General features: G+C 41.3%; 1 protein-coding gene across 1 annotated transcript in view; it reads left to right on the top strand.

Moving 5' to 3' along the window:
- The window catches only part of MST1R (macrophage stimulating 1 receptor), a 72,342-nt gene that overhangs the window by 34,261 nt on the left and 23,426 nt on the right, over positions 1-14,655 (top strand). Inside the window, exons 5-10 of the mRNA XM_081316743.1 lie at positions 736-906; positions 3,530-3,708; positions 7,945-8,119; positions 10,156-10,301; positions 12,201-12,362; positions 14,042-14,135. Of these exons, the coding sequence (XP_081172869.1) occupies positions 736-906; positions 3,530-3,708; positions 7,945-8,119; positions 10,156-10,301; positions 12,201-12,362; positions 14,042-14,135 (927 nt within the window). The remainder of the gene's footprint in view (positions 1-735; positions 907-3,529; positions 3,709-7,944; positions 8,120-10,155; positions 10,302-12,200; positions 12,363-14,041; positions 14,136-14,655) is intronic.

Here is a 14,655-nt window from a genome sequence, read left to right as displayed (position 1 = left end):
TCTGTACTAGTTCAGAATGCAGTTCAGGAAAATCCTCTTGTTTGCTTCCTGAATCTACTCTAAGCTTTTGTTGTTGCTATTGTTATTGCCCTGCTTAATGTTATCTTTTCAGAAAGAAAAGGACCTTGTTTATTACATTAAGATGGAAGGTGTCTTCCACCTCAGGATCATAATGATTGAATTCACACATAAGAAAGGATGGAACATCCCAGAGAATTCCAGAATATTCCATTTTCCTCCAAACCATGCAGAATCTCCTTCCAAACTACCCATTCTAGAAGTAGTTTGAAGTTTCTGGAAATGCATCTTCTGAACTGGAAGTGGCATGAGGTGTTGAAGTGTTGATCTGATTACAAAACAGATCAGTTTAATCCAGAGAACCATTTCCATTGTAGATCTACTGCCAATTAATATTTCAGCCATGTTCTGGGTAGAATTGTAGAAAACTCATGGCCGTTTTTTACTGAAGCTTGGATTATCTTAAACGCTATACAGTGTCTCTGCTATCTTGATTCAAGCTATAGGCAGGGAGCATGCCAGACATATATTTAAGGAATGCCTCTGTGGAAGTAAATTGTATTTACATTTTAAATATTTTATTTCTGCTACAAATTACTCTGTGATGGAAGATATAAAAACATTTTTGTAGATTGGGGCATGAGCCCCAGTCAGGGCTGTGGAAAAGACTGTTAGTTCTTTTATCATTTGTCTTGATATTTTTTGTCCATTTTGCAGGTATTCCAGGTAAGCCAAACTGGTCCAGGCTGCCTGCATTTCCTAACATGCCTCAGCTGCCTGAAAGCAGAGCGTTTCATGCAGTGTGGCTGGTGTGGAGATTCATGTACTCGTCAGGAGAAATGCAAGAAACGGTGGAATCAAGAGAGCTGCCCTCCAGTCCTGACTGATGTATGCAAAGAACCTTTATCTTCTCTCTGTATTCCCTCCACTTTGGCTTCTGCTACAGCTGGCTCTAGTACACTGTAGATCTTCTGTATCTTTGTCAAAGGAGATAATTTGTTTTTCTAAATATAAGTTATAAAATAAATAATGTAAGTGTCTGGTGTAAGTGACCAAATCCATCATGTGTAGAGTTCAAGCTAACTCCTTGATTGTATTCTGCCAGTAATACAGGAGTCAGCTTGAAATCTGCATGTGTGGATCTGGTCACCTGTGCCTGGCTTTAATCTCCACAGACTGCTTGCCTTCCCTAGACAAGGTTCCATGGATATTTGGGGGGGGGGAGGGGGTTGAGTCAGTCCTGGATCTCAAGACTAATTCCCTCCTTGATCACTCCTTCCTATCTGGCTGGGCGTTTCCCAACAGTAAAGTATCAAATGCAATGTAATGGACTGTACATTAATGTAAGGTATAAAAATTCATAAGCTGTGTAAAAATTAAGCTTTTCTTAATAACAATGACAATTTTCTTAGCAATTGAACATACAACAGAATCAATCCAAATTCTGCCCAACTTTGTCCAGCCTCTGGGATGTTCATAGATAGAAGACAGAGAAATACCGTATTCCTCTCTCACTGTAACTAGCATTTGGAAGTATTCTGCCAACAGCCTGAAGACAACTTTGATCTCTTAGTCTTGAACTCCTGATAGAGTCGTCCTCCATGAATTTATCCAATTCCTTTTAAAGCCATTCGAGTTAGTGGCCATTCCGATGTCTTGTGTGTAGAATATTATGCACTATCTGGAAAAAAAGCTTTTTCATGTCTATTCTGGATCTTCTAATCAATTTACCGGTCCTAACATTTTAAGATAGTGCATGATTTCAGTTGTGTTCCTACTCAGTCCACTTTTTTTCAAAGAGTCCCAAACCTTCTAATCTCTTCTGTTAAGGTAGACAACCATTCTGATTGCCTTCTTCTGCACTTTTTCCAGCTCTTTGGCAATATTTTTCAAAAGTTACCATTAGAACTATATACGCTATGTCAGATATGAGCATAACATATTTTATAGATTTCTATAAAGCCATGGGAGTGCTGACTTTTTTGTTTTCAGACTTTTTTCTAACAATCAGGGGTGTGAAATTTATTCTTTTCACAACTGCTTCACATGAAATTGACATTTTCATTACAAAATTCATCTTGACTTCCAAAATCATTTTCCTGGGTATTTACAGATACTTCAGATTCCATCAGTGCATTTGTGAAATTAGGATTCTTTGCAATAGTTTAAATAGATCTTTCTCGGACGTTTTCATAATCAGATGTGTTTTTTTGACATTTGAATAGTACAGCTTCATCCACAAACTTGGCCGACTTTCTGCTTATCCTGAGGTTACATTCATAATCTTTACATCTTTTAGGAACTTGTGTGAGTTGCCTATTACATAAGAAACAATCATTGCTGCCAGTGGATTGCAGTCATAAAAACAAATGAGCCCTGGTGTTGATTTTTTCTTGGCAGGCAATAGAAAATTATAACTGTTCTCTTAGTTGTGTCTTTCCAAGTACAAAAAAAAAGTTAGAGCTCAGTGGCTATTTGAAAGTAGGCTAATAGATTGTTACATGGTTACAGCTTTTGCTAGTTGGTTTCAAGCAGTTTTTCTGTAGCTTATCTGTCTGCGCCACTAGTCGTAGTCTGTAATAAATGAGTTAATATTTAGCCAAACGTACTTTAATCAAGTAAACTTTCACCTTCACATATCATATACAGTAATTGTGAAGGACCCATTAGCTAAATTATTTGTGCAATAGAGAAAAGCATTGAAATGTCTAGATCATTTCTCAAATATGGTAAATAGAATGATAAAAAAATATAACACGATTTGTACTTTTTGTTGCTTTGTACAGCTAACCTTTTTATATAAATCTAAAGACAAATATTCTTTTATGTGGAACTAAATTTTGAGAGAGGACAGGAAGGCCTGGAGGAACATTGTCTATGGGATCGCGATGGGTCGGACACGACTTTGCAGCTAACAACAACAGATTTTGAGAATTTATTTTGAATATAGCAATAGAATTCAAATTCAGGTGGGATTATGTTGATACTCATGCATGTGCAGCAATCAGGGCAGGAGAGAAACATCCTTGTTTAAAGTCTGTTCCATGACTAATCAGCAGTTCCTTTGCATAGTCATTTCTTGCTGGTTTAATCTGCAGTAGATTGATACTAGCCTGTCTTTAAAAATACATAGTTGTCATTTTTGGCCTGGGATATGGCCAAAAATAACTTAGGTCACAATTTTTATCTGCATCAAATTGAACCTTTCCAGTTTGGTTTTGTTTTACTAATACAAGCTTACCCCATTACAAGTGATAATGACAGAGTTTTCTCCAATGAATTGCATCATAAGCCCAGCTTTCGCAACAGCTGGATGGGCAGGCTATATGGAGAAAGTCTGTCATTTCCCCTGGACGTTCTCTCTGTGCAGAAATATGCCTGCCCTTTTGGCTGCTGCTTACAACTGAATTTGAGGCATAATATTTAACATTTCAGCAGGAGATAGTGAGATTTTAGGGCTGGTTCTGCTCTGGTCGTTGATAATCTTGATGATAGTTATCTGCTTTCCCAGTTTCATCCCAGAAGCGCACCTCTGTATGGCAGCACCAAGCTGACTCTCTGCGGCAAGGGATTTCAATCTCGTCCATATTTCTTTGGCACGGCTGGCGCACACTCAGGCCCTGGGGACTACTTGATTACAGTAGGACAGAAGACCTGCTCGGTGATATTTGAAGAGAGCTTAGCAAAGCGGTAAGAAGAAAATCTGCCTCTCTTCTTTCTCCCCACTCGGTTTCTGCCTAACTCCGTCCCATGCATATGCATCAACACTCACAAAAGAATTTCTTCAGATTTACTTCATGCATACCTACATGGGGAAAGTGGGGGGAATAAAACATGGAGATGGGTATTGTGTGTCAATTACTGCGTAACATCTTCACTTATCAGGAGGGAAAATGAATCCAGGGAATCCACATTTCCCTTTTCTTAAATGTTTACCTTTTCTAAAATGTCTATATTAATTCCCCCGGGAGCATTTGTCACAGGGCTTGTCACTGGGCCAGAGTAGAGCTTGGTAGAATGGTGTCCATCACAAGCCGTGAGGATGTAATAATGACAACATGTGCCTAGTGACATCAAATGACACAGTTGTGTGCTTTCATCTTGGTGTGTGATGCAACAAGAGCCTTGGTGGAGCAGTGGGCTAATGCCTCCTTAAGTAACACCAGCTGCCTGCAATTAGTGCAGGTTCGAGTCCCACCAGGCTCAAGGTTGACTCAGCCTTCCATCCTTCCGAGGTAGGTAAAATGAGGACCCAGATTGTTGGGGGCAATAAGCTGACTTTGTAATAATGCCGCTTGGCGAAAGCCCTAATAAAAAAAAACAAATAAAATAAATAATAAGCAGGCATATACATAGAATGAAGGCTATTGCTAAGCACATTGATTTGTGCTTCTTAGATTGTAAGCCGCCCTGAGTCTTCAGAGAAGGGCGGGATATAAATGGGATTTTTTTTAAAAAGTGCAAACGTTGACCCATTTGCATGATGGTGTTATGTATGTCATCACTGGCTTTTCCTTGCCTCCCTTGTGGACACCCAGACTCAGAGGTTAGGGCAGAGCAACTTGTGCCATGATACGTTTCTGCTACCGTGTTACCATGGCTGTGAGAAGTCTGCCATATTTCCCTTGACAAAATAAAGCCAAAATAAAGCCCCTGGATTCTCTGCAAAACGACAGGGGCTGGAAGAGGCATTGCTGTGCAGGTCTGCCCTGGAGGTGTGAGTCTGTCTTTCCACTCATTATGACAATTTGACAGCCACTCAGTTTTAATGGGCTTTTATTGGGTCTGTTGTATTTTCTTCATAATTCCCCAAGCACCATTAGATAGGAAGTGCAGTATAAATAAAACATAACTGGTTTTTTTAAAAAAAAATTATCCAGGATCTCATTGAGTGCACTGAAGAGTGTAGAATATAAAAACCAACAAGAGAACCAGTGTGATATAGCCTCAAAGGTGTTTTTTTCAGGAGGCAACTGGACTTTCTTGTGTTTCTTTTGAAGATGTTTCACTTCTCATCCAAGAAGCTTCTTCAGCTCTGACTAGATGGTGGGGAGTGGAAGGATTTATATTGCTTGCAGACAGCTGGTCATTTGCATTCTTTTAGAGAGTCGTTGAAACCATTTTGGAGGTTTACCTGTGTCCTCAGGGTCACCTGAGAAGTGCAAATGTGTGAAGCCTTCTTGGGACAACCATACCTGGATGACTGAGAGTCTCCATAGACAGGCTGGTATAGCAATAGCAACAGCACTTAGACTTATATACCGCTTCACACTGCTTTACAGCACGGCTTTTCAACCAGTGGTATGGGTATCACCTGTGGTAAATTGGCACCTGGCAGGTGGTATGCAACCATTATAGAAAAGTGGTAGCTGGGGAGGGGAATGAGCTGAACCAGTGACAGCACCGCACAAGCCTGAGCGAGAGACGGCTGGAGCTGCAGGGCTATCAGGGCTCAGTGGAAGCGCCAGGATTAGCACCAGGCTCCAGCTGGAGCTCAGTGATGATCCTGGCGCTTCTGCTGAGCCCAGAAGAAGCGTCAGTCAGCTGGAATGTTGCAGCATCTCCAGGGTCTTGTGATTTACATTCAGATGCTTGGCAACTGATTCATATTTATGACGGTCACAGGGTCCCACGGTCATGTGAAGTGATCAAAACCTGCTGCAACCACCCAACAGAGGGGGGAGGGAATAAAAACCAATCACCCCCCCACCCCACCCCCACTGCCAATCCTCAGCAGAAATGCTCACAACAATGAAAACCTCGGACAGGAGGAAGAACACTGCCGGGCAGGCAGGCAGGTGTCTTGCTCGGCTGTGGCTTGGGGGGCACTTTTTTCAGTGCCATTGTAACTTCCAACAGTCACTAAGCGAACTGTTGTAAGTCGAGGACTAACTGTACTTCATCACTTTTTTCCTTTTTGGGGGGAGGGTCATCAAGTTTTTGACACCTTGCTAGGTGACTGGTGGTACTTGGATGTTGCCATATCCTAAAAATGGTACAATGGGTGAAAAAGTTGAAAAGCCCTGCTTTACAGCCCTCTAAGCAGTTTACAGAGTCAGGATAATATTGCCCCAACAATCTGGGTCCTCATTTTACCAACCTCAGAATGATGGAAAGCTGAGTCAACCGTGAACCGGTGAGACTCAAACTGCCGAACTGGCAGCGTAATTAGCCTGCAGTACTTCATTCTAATCATTGTGCCATCATGGCTCATATTGTTCTGTACCAGCCTGCTACCGGCCCTGCAGAAAAGGCAGGGACAACCCCTTTTACAAGAAGGCAAGAGGCTGGAATTACGCCTGCCAAATTTATTGCTACAAAAACAAATAGAACAAGACACGAACCAAGAAACAGGAGCTTTTCAAGCGGTTGCCTTCAGCAAACCAGCCCTCCCACGCATTCCCCCTTAAATACAGTTCAGGGTGTGGCTTCTCTCTGCCTCCTTCCGAGGAGCCCCATTGCCTTCCTCTGTTTACTCCTGATTGACTGCCTCCTGCGTCAGGCGTCCTTGAACAGGGCCAGCTGTAGGTCATCTTCATCCACGCTGTCAGGCTCACACAGCTGGGTCTGCGTCGTGACCAGGTGAGAGGGGCCTGGCTGAGGGCTCTCATCAAGGTGTCCAACCCCCTCAGCAAGCTCTTCAACACCCCCCTCCTCCTCCTCCTCTGAGTCGTCCGACCCAACTGCCGAACCCACAGGCTGACCCTGAATCACAACACATATACTCCATGGTATAATAGTTGAAGGTGTTCAACTAGGACCAGAGGGACCCAGTTTTTAGCTCCTCCCCCCTTCAGCCATGGAAGTTCATTGGGAAAATTTGGGCCAGTCATTCTCAGCCCGTCCTATCTCCTGCTTCTTTTTCTGAGGGAGAAAATGGGAAGAGGGAACATTACATACAGCTCCCTTCAGTCAGCATAGTCTTGCATCTTTTCCTTTTTGTCTTATCCACTTTCTTCTTGTTGTCTCTTCCAGTATATCTGTATTCTTTCAGTTATGAAGCAAAATATTTCAAAAGAATAAATACGTGCACCTTTTAAGAATGCATTTTTTAAAACAAGTATGCATTTTTGCTCATTTTTATCTGTTTATGTGCACACATACAAAAGGCAAAATTGGGATAGGAAAAGGGATTTTCCGGAATTGACTCTCTTAAATATTTCTGCCTGGGAGGGGCTATGAGTTGAAGTCACAAGCTTTATGTTGCAGTGCAAGAGCAGCCTTATAGTTCTCATGTGGAAATCAGGCCAGGAGACATTTCTTTGTGTCAGAGGTTACACACTGGCAATTTTCCCAGAGCGGAAATGAGCAGCAGTTTTTACTGTTTGCTAAAAGTGCAAAGAATTGCTAGAGGTAACCCTCTATGACCCAGTACACTGTAGTAAGTGTTGACCTGCAATTTAAAAAAAACCCAGAATAAAACAAGAAACCAATGATGAGGTAAACCTGTATGCCTTCTTTAAAAAGGATGGATGTACCTATAATATGTAGAGTTTTAGTGAGTGGATCCATGGCTCTGAGGTTGTGGGCATGTTTGATGTGGGAAATTATTGTCAATCAGGATTTGTAATGACTACATGGAGCAATAGTGTTTTCAAAGAAAGAATGGCTTACAACCACCATGCTCTACTACAGGCTGTTCAGTTTTCTATATCCAGCATTCTGTTCTGTGAAGTTGTTCCTTTCCACAAGAGTCAAATGGTACATTTGTGGTGCCAGTTAGGAATGGAAAGAGGTGACCTTTCCGCTATTTCTACATCATTCCAAAATTAGTAATCTTAGACTAAGGTCAAGGTTAGTTACTAATTAATAGTAGAGGATTCATGAAAAGGGTATCATTGCTTGATGCTGAAGAATCCTTAGATTGTAGCAGGTTATCATAATCAGTATTTTCCTTGTCCTTTCTTCACACTACTTGGTTTCCAGGTACAACGAAGTGCCAAAGTGGAAGGATTTTGCTGAAGTTCTTGTCTGCACATTGTCACCAAAGGGGATCGAGAAGATCATGGAACCACAACAGATTAATCTGACCATTATAGAGAATAAAACAAGCCCATTTTATATCACTGGCTCCTCAATCCTCAGTGGCTTTATATTTATGGTGAGTTTAATATAATTACTTCCTGAGCATCTGCTAATGTTCTTACAATAAATTTCCATTAATGTACTAAATACTTTCTGATATGCACTGATGTCCAGTAATGGATAGTGTTAAGCTCTGTAGCAGATGTAGATACAGGCCAGTGGATAAAAAAAATAGATGGAACTTCTGGCCTCAACATCTTAAACTATCGTTCCCATAATGCCTGTTAGACATGCTGACTGGGAATGGTGGGTGTTGGCACTGCAGAATTTCTGCATTTACCTATAATTTCATCCAAAAATGCTCAAAACTATAACTTCTTGGTTGTAATCCATCAGTGGACATGTGCAGAAGATTTAATGTAACTTAAAGCTTCTACAAAATTTAACAGACATTGTTTATTCAAATAAGATTTTGATTTGCCCAGATTAGAATTTGATGGGAATTTGGGATTTCTAAACTCTCTTTCAAGCAAGGCCAATTTTAAATTTGGTAGTTCCAACTTGTCTTAACAAGACAGATAGAGAAAAGTTTGTCATCTGGATTGTTGAATTCAAGTGAGACAAACCTGTGTCTATAAATACAGTATATAAAATGGAAATATGAACCCTAGGTCTGGTACCAGAGCAAGGCTTTCAGGGCTTTTCTGAAACTTCAGGAGAGAGACGGGATCTCCAGGCTCAATGGCAGAACTAGATTTTAAGGGCTTTCAGGAAGGCCAATAGATTTTTGTATTCAGCCCATAACCATTCAGCATTCATTTATTTATGACTTTTCTTGTTTTACCTTACACGTTTCTTAAGTATCCCTTTTCCATTGTATTCAGTTTACTCTTAAGTTTCCCATGACATATACAGGTTCCATAAAATAGAGTGAACAGGAGGGCACTCTTACAACCAGTCATTTTACCTCTTTGAATCAACCATCATTGCTCTTAACAGACGACATACTGTCACCTGATCATCAGCATTTGCACATCTTATAATTTATCCATCCAATTTTCTATCTTTAATATACACTTCTACCAAAGTATACAAATTCATCTATTTGCTCCATTTTTTTCTCCATTTATATATAATTTGCCTTCAATTGCCCTTTTCTTCACTAAACATAGCTATTTGGTACTTGTTCCTGCACATTAATGTTCAGATACATATTACATCAAATAACCTTACATTTTCTGTAACTCACTGAAGTTCTCACTCAACAGGGCAGCATCATCTGTATGCAAACTATGCATAAGCACAGCCCAAACAAACATCATCTAATGTCCCACAATCATTCCTTATACAGTGTTGAACTATTTGTTGAACATTCAATTTTCTCACACATGTTTTATTTCCATCTTCTTATACTCTGCTCTTAATCTAGCAACTAACCTTCAACTCCACATTCACACAAAACATTACAAAGTTCCAGCTTTTATCATGTGCTTTCTCTAAATCAGACATGTCAAACACAAGGCCCGGGGGCCAGATCCGGCCCGCGAAGTGGTTTCATGCGGCCCGCGAAGCCATCCTGGAAACAGTGAGGGAACGGCCCCCTCTGCCTTGGCCCTGGCCCAGAGACCCTCCTTCTGCCAGAGACCCTCAGATCTGTCCCACTCCTGCCCAGGCCCCTTTGATGCAAACGATGTAGAGCTGGCCACGCCCACCCAGTAGGCCATACGCACTCTAGCCACGCCCAGCCAGTAGGCCACGCCCACCCAGGCCACACCCACCCGGCCCCCTGAGGGCAACCGCAATGCTGATGCAGCCCTCAATGAAATTGAGTTTGACACCCCTGCTCTAAATCAACAGCAGGCGATAAATTTTCTCACTGTCATACATTTTAAAATGATCAGCTAGGGAGCAAAACTCTCTTCTGTACACCCCCTATCAGTTGCTCTCTTTTAGCCCAAGCCACGTTTTTGTTGTGGGGAAAATAGGAGGTGGGAGTATTAGGTATATTCAATGCTTTTAATAATATTGTTTATAATCAGAGTATGTTCCAATAATTGGCTACATCAGAGCAATGAGTACTGTGTTACTGTTTGTGCTATTCACCCTCAACAGCAGCCAAACGTAACTTCTATTCACCCTGCCTATGGCCCAATGGCCGGAGGAACAGAGATCTTTATCCGAGGACAAAACCTTTTTGTGGGAGGCAGACGGAAAGTGATGATTAATAATCTAGAATGTCCTGTGGACAGTGAGAAAAGGTATGACAGGGTGCTTTCTTTTTGCTTCAGCATATCAAACTGGATTGAAAGGCTGTGGGATATTAGGTATAGAGGAATGAGTTATAAAAGCTGTAGCCATACATTTGAATTATATTAGATTTTAAAACCCAACTGATTGGTATGACATCTTTTTGTAAAGATACTTGGCCTTGAAAAACGTCTTGGAAATTCACTTGGACCCTTGAAAGTTAGAAACACCTGGGACTCTCATGGTTAGAACATCCATTCCTGAGGTGGAGAAAAAATGGACTAGCATTAGATGGTCCCAAAGAGTGCAGAAATGAATCTAGTATCTAATGTTTACCTGGATTCTTGCAACCCAGATATGGAAGCCCTAATCAAGACATTGTCTGTGCTGGGTTATAGCAATAGTGATCAGGATTCTTTATTTTCTAAACTGCATTTATATTATCCCAAGAAAGGAAATTGCCAAAGTACATTGCTGCATTTTTTGAATAGCTAAATGTAGACCATATTTAAGATACTTTAAAATATCTTTAAAATTATCTAGCATCTAATAATAGACTAGTATACTCATGTCTGGATTTTTATATACAACATACAATCTGATGACTGCTCCTACATTTTTCATTCTTTCCAAATGTCATAGTCTCAGTTTCTGGTAGGAAAGCAAGTGAATTGCGTAGTGTTTGTTGTAGTGAGGAAGTAATCATTCACACCAATTATCAATCAACTATTACTCAGAGTGTTTCATGCAACCAGGGCTGGGGGTGGGGGGAGGTTGCCTTAATACAGCCATGAAGAAGAAATGAAAAACAAGATGAGGGGAGCTGAAACAAGATATAGAAAACAAAACAAAAATAAAAACTCCAACTCAGATGCAAGAATAATAATATAATAATAATATAATAATGATGATATCTATGAGATATGTGACAGAGCTCAGCATTCCCCTACTAGGTATCTCATGTGGTTAGTGTTGTTATTGTGCTTTGAAGGTTTTCTTAACCTGGTACTGAACCCTCTGTTCTGTACCAGCCTGCTACCGGCCCTGCAGAAAAGGCAGGGACAACCCCTTTTACAAGAAGGCAAGAGGCTGGAACTAAGCCTGCCAAATTTATTAACATAAAAACATAAACAGAGCAAACAGAGCAAAGAGAGCAAACACGAACCATGAAACAGGAGCTATTCAAATGGTTGCCTTCAGCAAACCAGCCCTCCCACACATTCCCCTTTTAAACAGTTCAGGGCGTGGCTTCTCTCTGCCTCCTTCCGAGGTGCCCCATTGCCTTCCTCTGTTTACTCCTGATTGACTGCCTCCTGCGTTGGGCGTCCTTGAACAGGGCCAGCTGTGGGTCATCTTCATCCACGCTGTCAGGCTCACACAGCTGGGTCTGCGTCATGACCAGATGGGAGGGGCCTGGCTGAGGGCTCTGTGGAGCCTCAATATTATTCTCAGCAAGCTCTTCAACACCCCCCTCCTCCTCCTCTGAATCGTCCGACCCAACTGCCGAACCCACAGGCTGACCCTGAATCACAACACCCTCAAATCCTTCACTCTTCATGAGATAGCAAATGCCATTAAACTTATTCAGCTAATTTTAATTTCTTTTTTTGTCTTTAGATAAAGAAATATCTCTGAAATGATGATCCAATGGATCACGGGTTGTCTAGTACATTCATAAAGTTGACAATATAGAACACTATTCCCTAACACCAGTGCTTCTAGATGTATATTGGAATAGTAACTCAAAATTCCCAACTGGATGCTTTTAGCTGCTTTTGCTGGGAATTCTGGACTGGCAGTCTTAGGACATGTGGAAAGTGGCTTGCTGGAAAAAGCTGATGCAGAAAAAAGGGCTAAAAGATCTATTGATAAGGAGAGTTCTGTCATGCTTTTTCCCCCCTTCTCCCTAGCCAGAGAGAGGAGGCCATAATTTGTACCACCCCACCTTCAAGCAACTTGATCAATGCATCTGTGTTTGTAATAATAGATGAAGAGCGATTTCTTTCTCCTCAGCCTTTCTGGTATCGAGAAGACCCCCAGATATATGATATTTCTCCCAACTGCAGTTATGAGTGAGTCTCCTTTTTCCTCTGCACCCAGATTTCTGAAGGGCAATCCTACTGTTCCTACATAAAAGATATTTTTTTGAAAACGTGTATATTTGGGGGATGTATAAAAAAAAATCATACTGGAATGTATACATTTATATTTAAAAGCATACATTGAGAAGACTTATGTGAGTTAAAAGGCCACCTATGTAATAAATATATATCAGAGAATGTGCAAAACTCCCACATACCAGGAAATTTAATAAATCCAGATATTTATTATGGATTATTTTTTAAAATATCCACAAAAATAACCTAGACTATTATAATTACTTCCTTCGAATATTAAATTGTTTTCTAGTGAACTGCATATTCTTTCCTCTTCTTGTGTCTCCGCATTATTTTGTGAATAATGAAGTTTCTAGTGTCCTGAACCTTTAAGACCTACAAACATTTATGGATAATAAAAATTGATAAGATTTCACTGCAGCTGTCTCATTCAATGAAATTAAGAAGGGTTTTCCCAGCAGCTCCATCCTGTGTACCAAAGTAATTTCCAGTGAATTCAGTTAGGAATGCATTCAATTTTTAGCAAAGTGGGAGCATCTGACTGCCCTGTGCAGGCCTGAATGTTTGTAATGTTAGGAGCTAGATATTGGCTGCATTGGCTTCCGGTTGCCCTCCGGGTGAGATTCAAGGTGCTGGTGATGACCTATAAAGCCCTAAATGGCATGGGTCCGGGATATCTGAGGGAAAACCTGCTGCCGGCATCAAGTTCCCTTCGTCCTGTGCGCTCCCACAGGGAGGGCCTTCTCAGGGTGCCGCCGGCAAAGGATTGCCAGCGGGCAAAGCCCAGGGGGAGGGCCTTCTCTGTGGGCGTGCCTGCCCTCTGGAACCAGTTACCCGTAGAGCTTAGGACTGCCCCTGATTTTCGTTCGTTCCACCGGGACCTGAAGACCTGGCTCTTTGAGCTTTCCGGCCAGGACTGAGGGTTTTTTTATTTTTTTAACTTATTGTAATTGGGTTTTTTTTTTTTTTTTTTTTTTTTGAAAGGGACGCGGTGGCTCAGTGGGTTAGGACGCTGAGCTTGTCGATCAGAAGGTCGGCAGTTTGGCGGGTCGAATCCCGAGTGCCGCGTAGCAGAGTGAGCGCCTGTTACTCGTCCCAGCTTCTGCCAACCTAGCAGTTCGAAAGCACGTAAAAATGCAAGTAGAAAAATAGGGACCACTCCGGTGGGAAGGTAACAGCGTTCCATGCGCCTTTGGCGTCTAGTCATGCCGGCCACATGACCATGGAGACGTCCTCGGACAAGCGCTGGCTCTTCGGCTTTGAAACGGAGATGAGCACCGGCCCCTAGAGTCGGAAACGACTAGCACGCATGTGCGGGGGAACCTTTACCTTTACCTTTACTAATTGGGTTTTTAATCAGAGTTATAGGGGTTTTATATTTTAATTAAGGATAATTTAATATATTTTAATTGTTATTAATTTTTGTATTGTGATGTTGTTTTAATTGCCTTGTGAACTGCCCTGGGTCCTGCGGCAGAAGGGCGGTATATAAGTTTAATAAATAATAAATAATATAGGATTACAGTTTCTCATGGATAATGTTCATATCTGAATATATCACTGACATGCTGCTCCAGGGCTCTTAGAATGGAACATCTTTGCTCTTGTGTCACATTCTTCCAATTCCTTGCCAGGGGCTCCAATATCTACATCTATGGTGCCAATTTGGATTCAGTGTATAACATGAGGCTGCAATTTGAGTCTGCTGGAGTACAAAGCAAAGCTGAAGTGAGTATTTTCAAAAGAGAGAAAAAGAGAAAGAGAATTGTAGATATTTATTCATAAAGACTGTAGCTATTTACTCAAAAGAGGCTTCCTGTGGATTTCAGGGCAATTGCCTGAATAAATGTGCTGCTTTGGGTTGCATTGCATATAAAAACTACTATGAGAAGCTTGCTTTTGGCATAGCATTCAAGACTTTCTTCATCTTAGTCATTATTATGTTTTCTGGAAGTAAAGAATTCACTTACATGTGGAAAAGCTAGAAAATGGCTTAGTAGGTGCTTTCAGTAGTAACTTTGCCCAGGCTCCAGGGATTGATTGGTGAAGAATTTGTACTCTTGGCCCTAAGAAAATAGAATATACATAGGGAGGAAATCAGTCTTGACAAGTCTTTCTCAACTCCAACAACTGTCAATGTGGGCCAATTCACAGAATTCCCCCACCAGCATGGCTAGAGTCCTAGTTGGCCATTCTAATCCAGTTTGAGATTAGAATGGTATGAAAGAGTGATGATGAAAGCAAGATT

This window comes from Vipera berus, assembly GCF_964194415.1.
Source record: "Vipera berus genome assembly, chromosome: 2".
In the NCBI taxonomy this organism is placed as follows: Eukaryota; Metazoa; Chordata; class Lepidosauria; order Squamata; family Viperidae; genus Vipera; species Vipera berus.
Note: the sequence above shows the minus strand (reverse complement) of the source record. Positions and strands in the feature narration are given on the sequence as shown.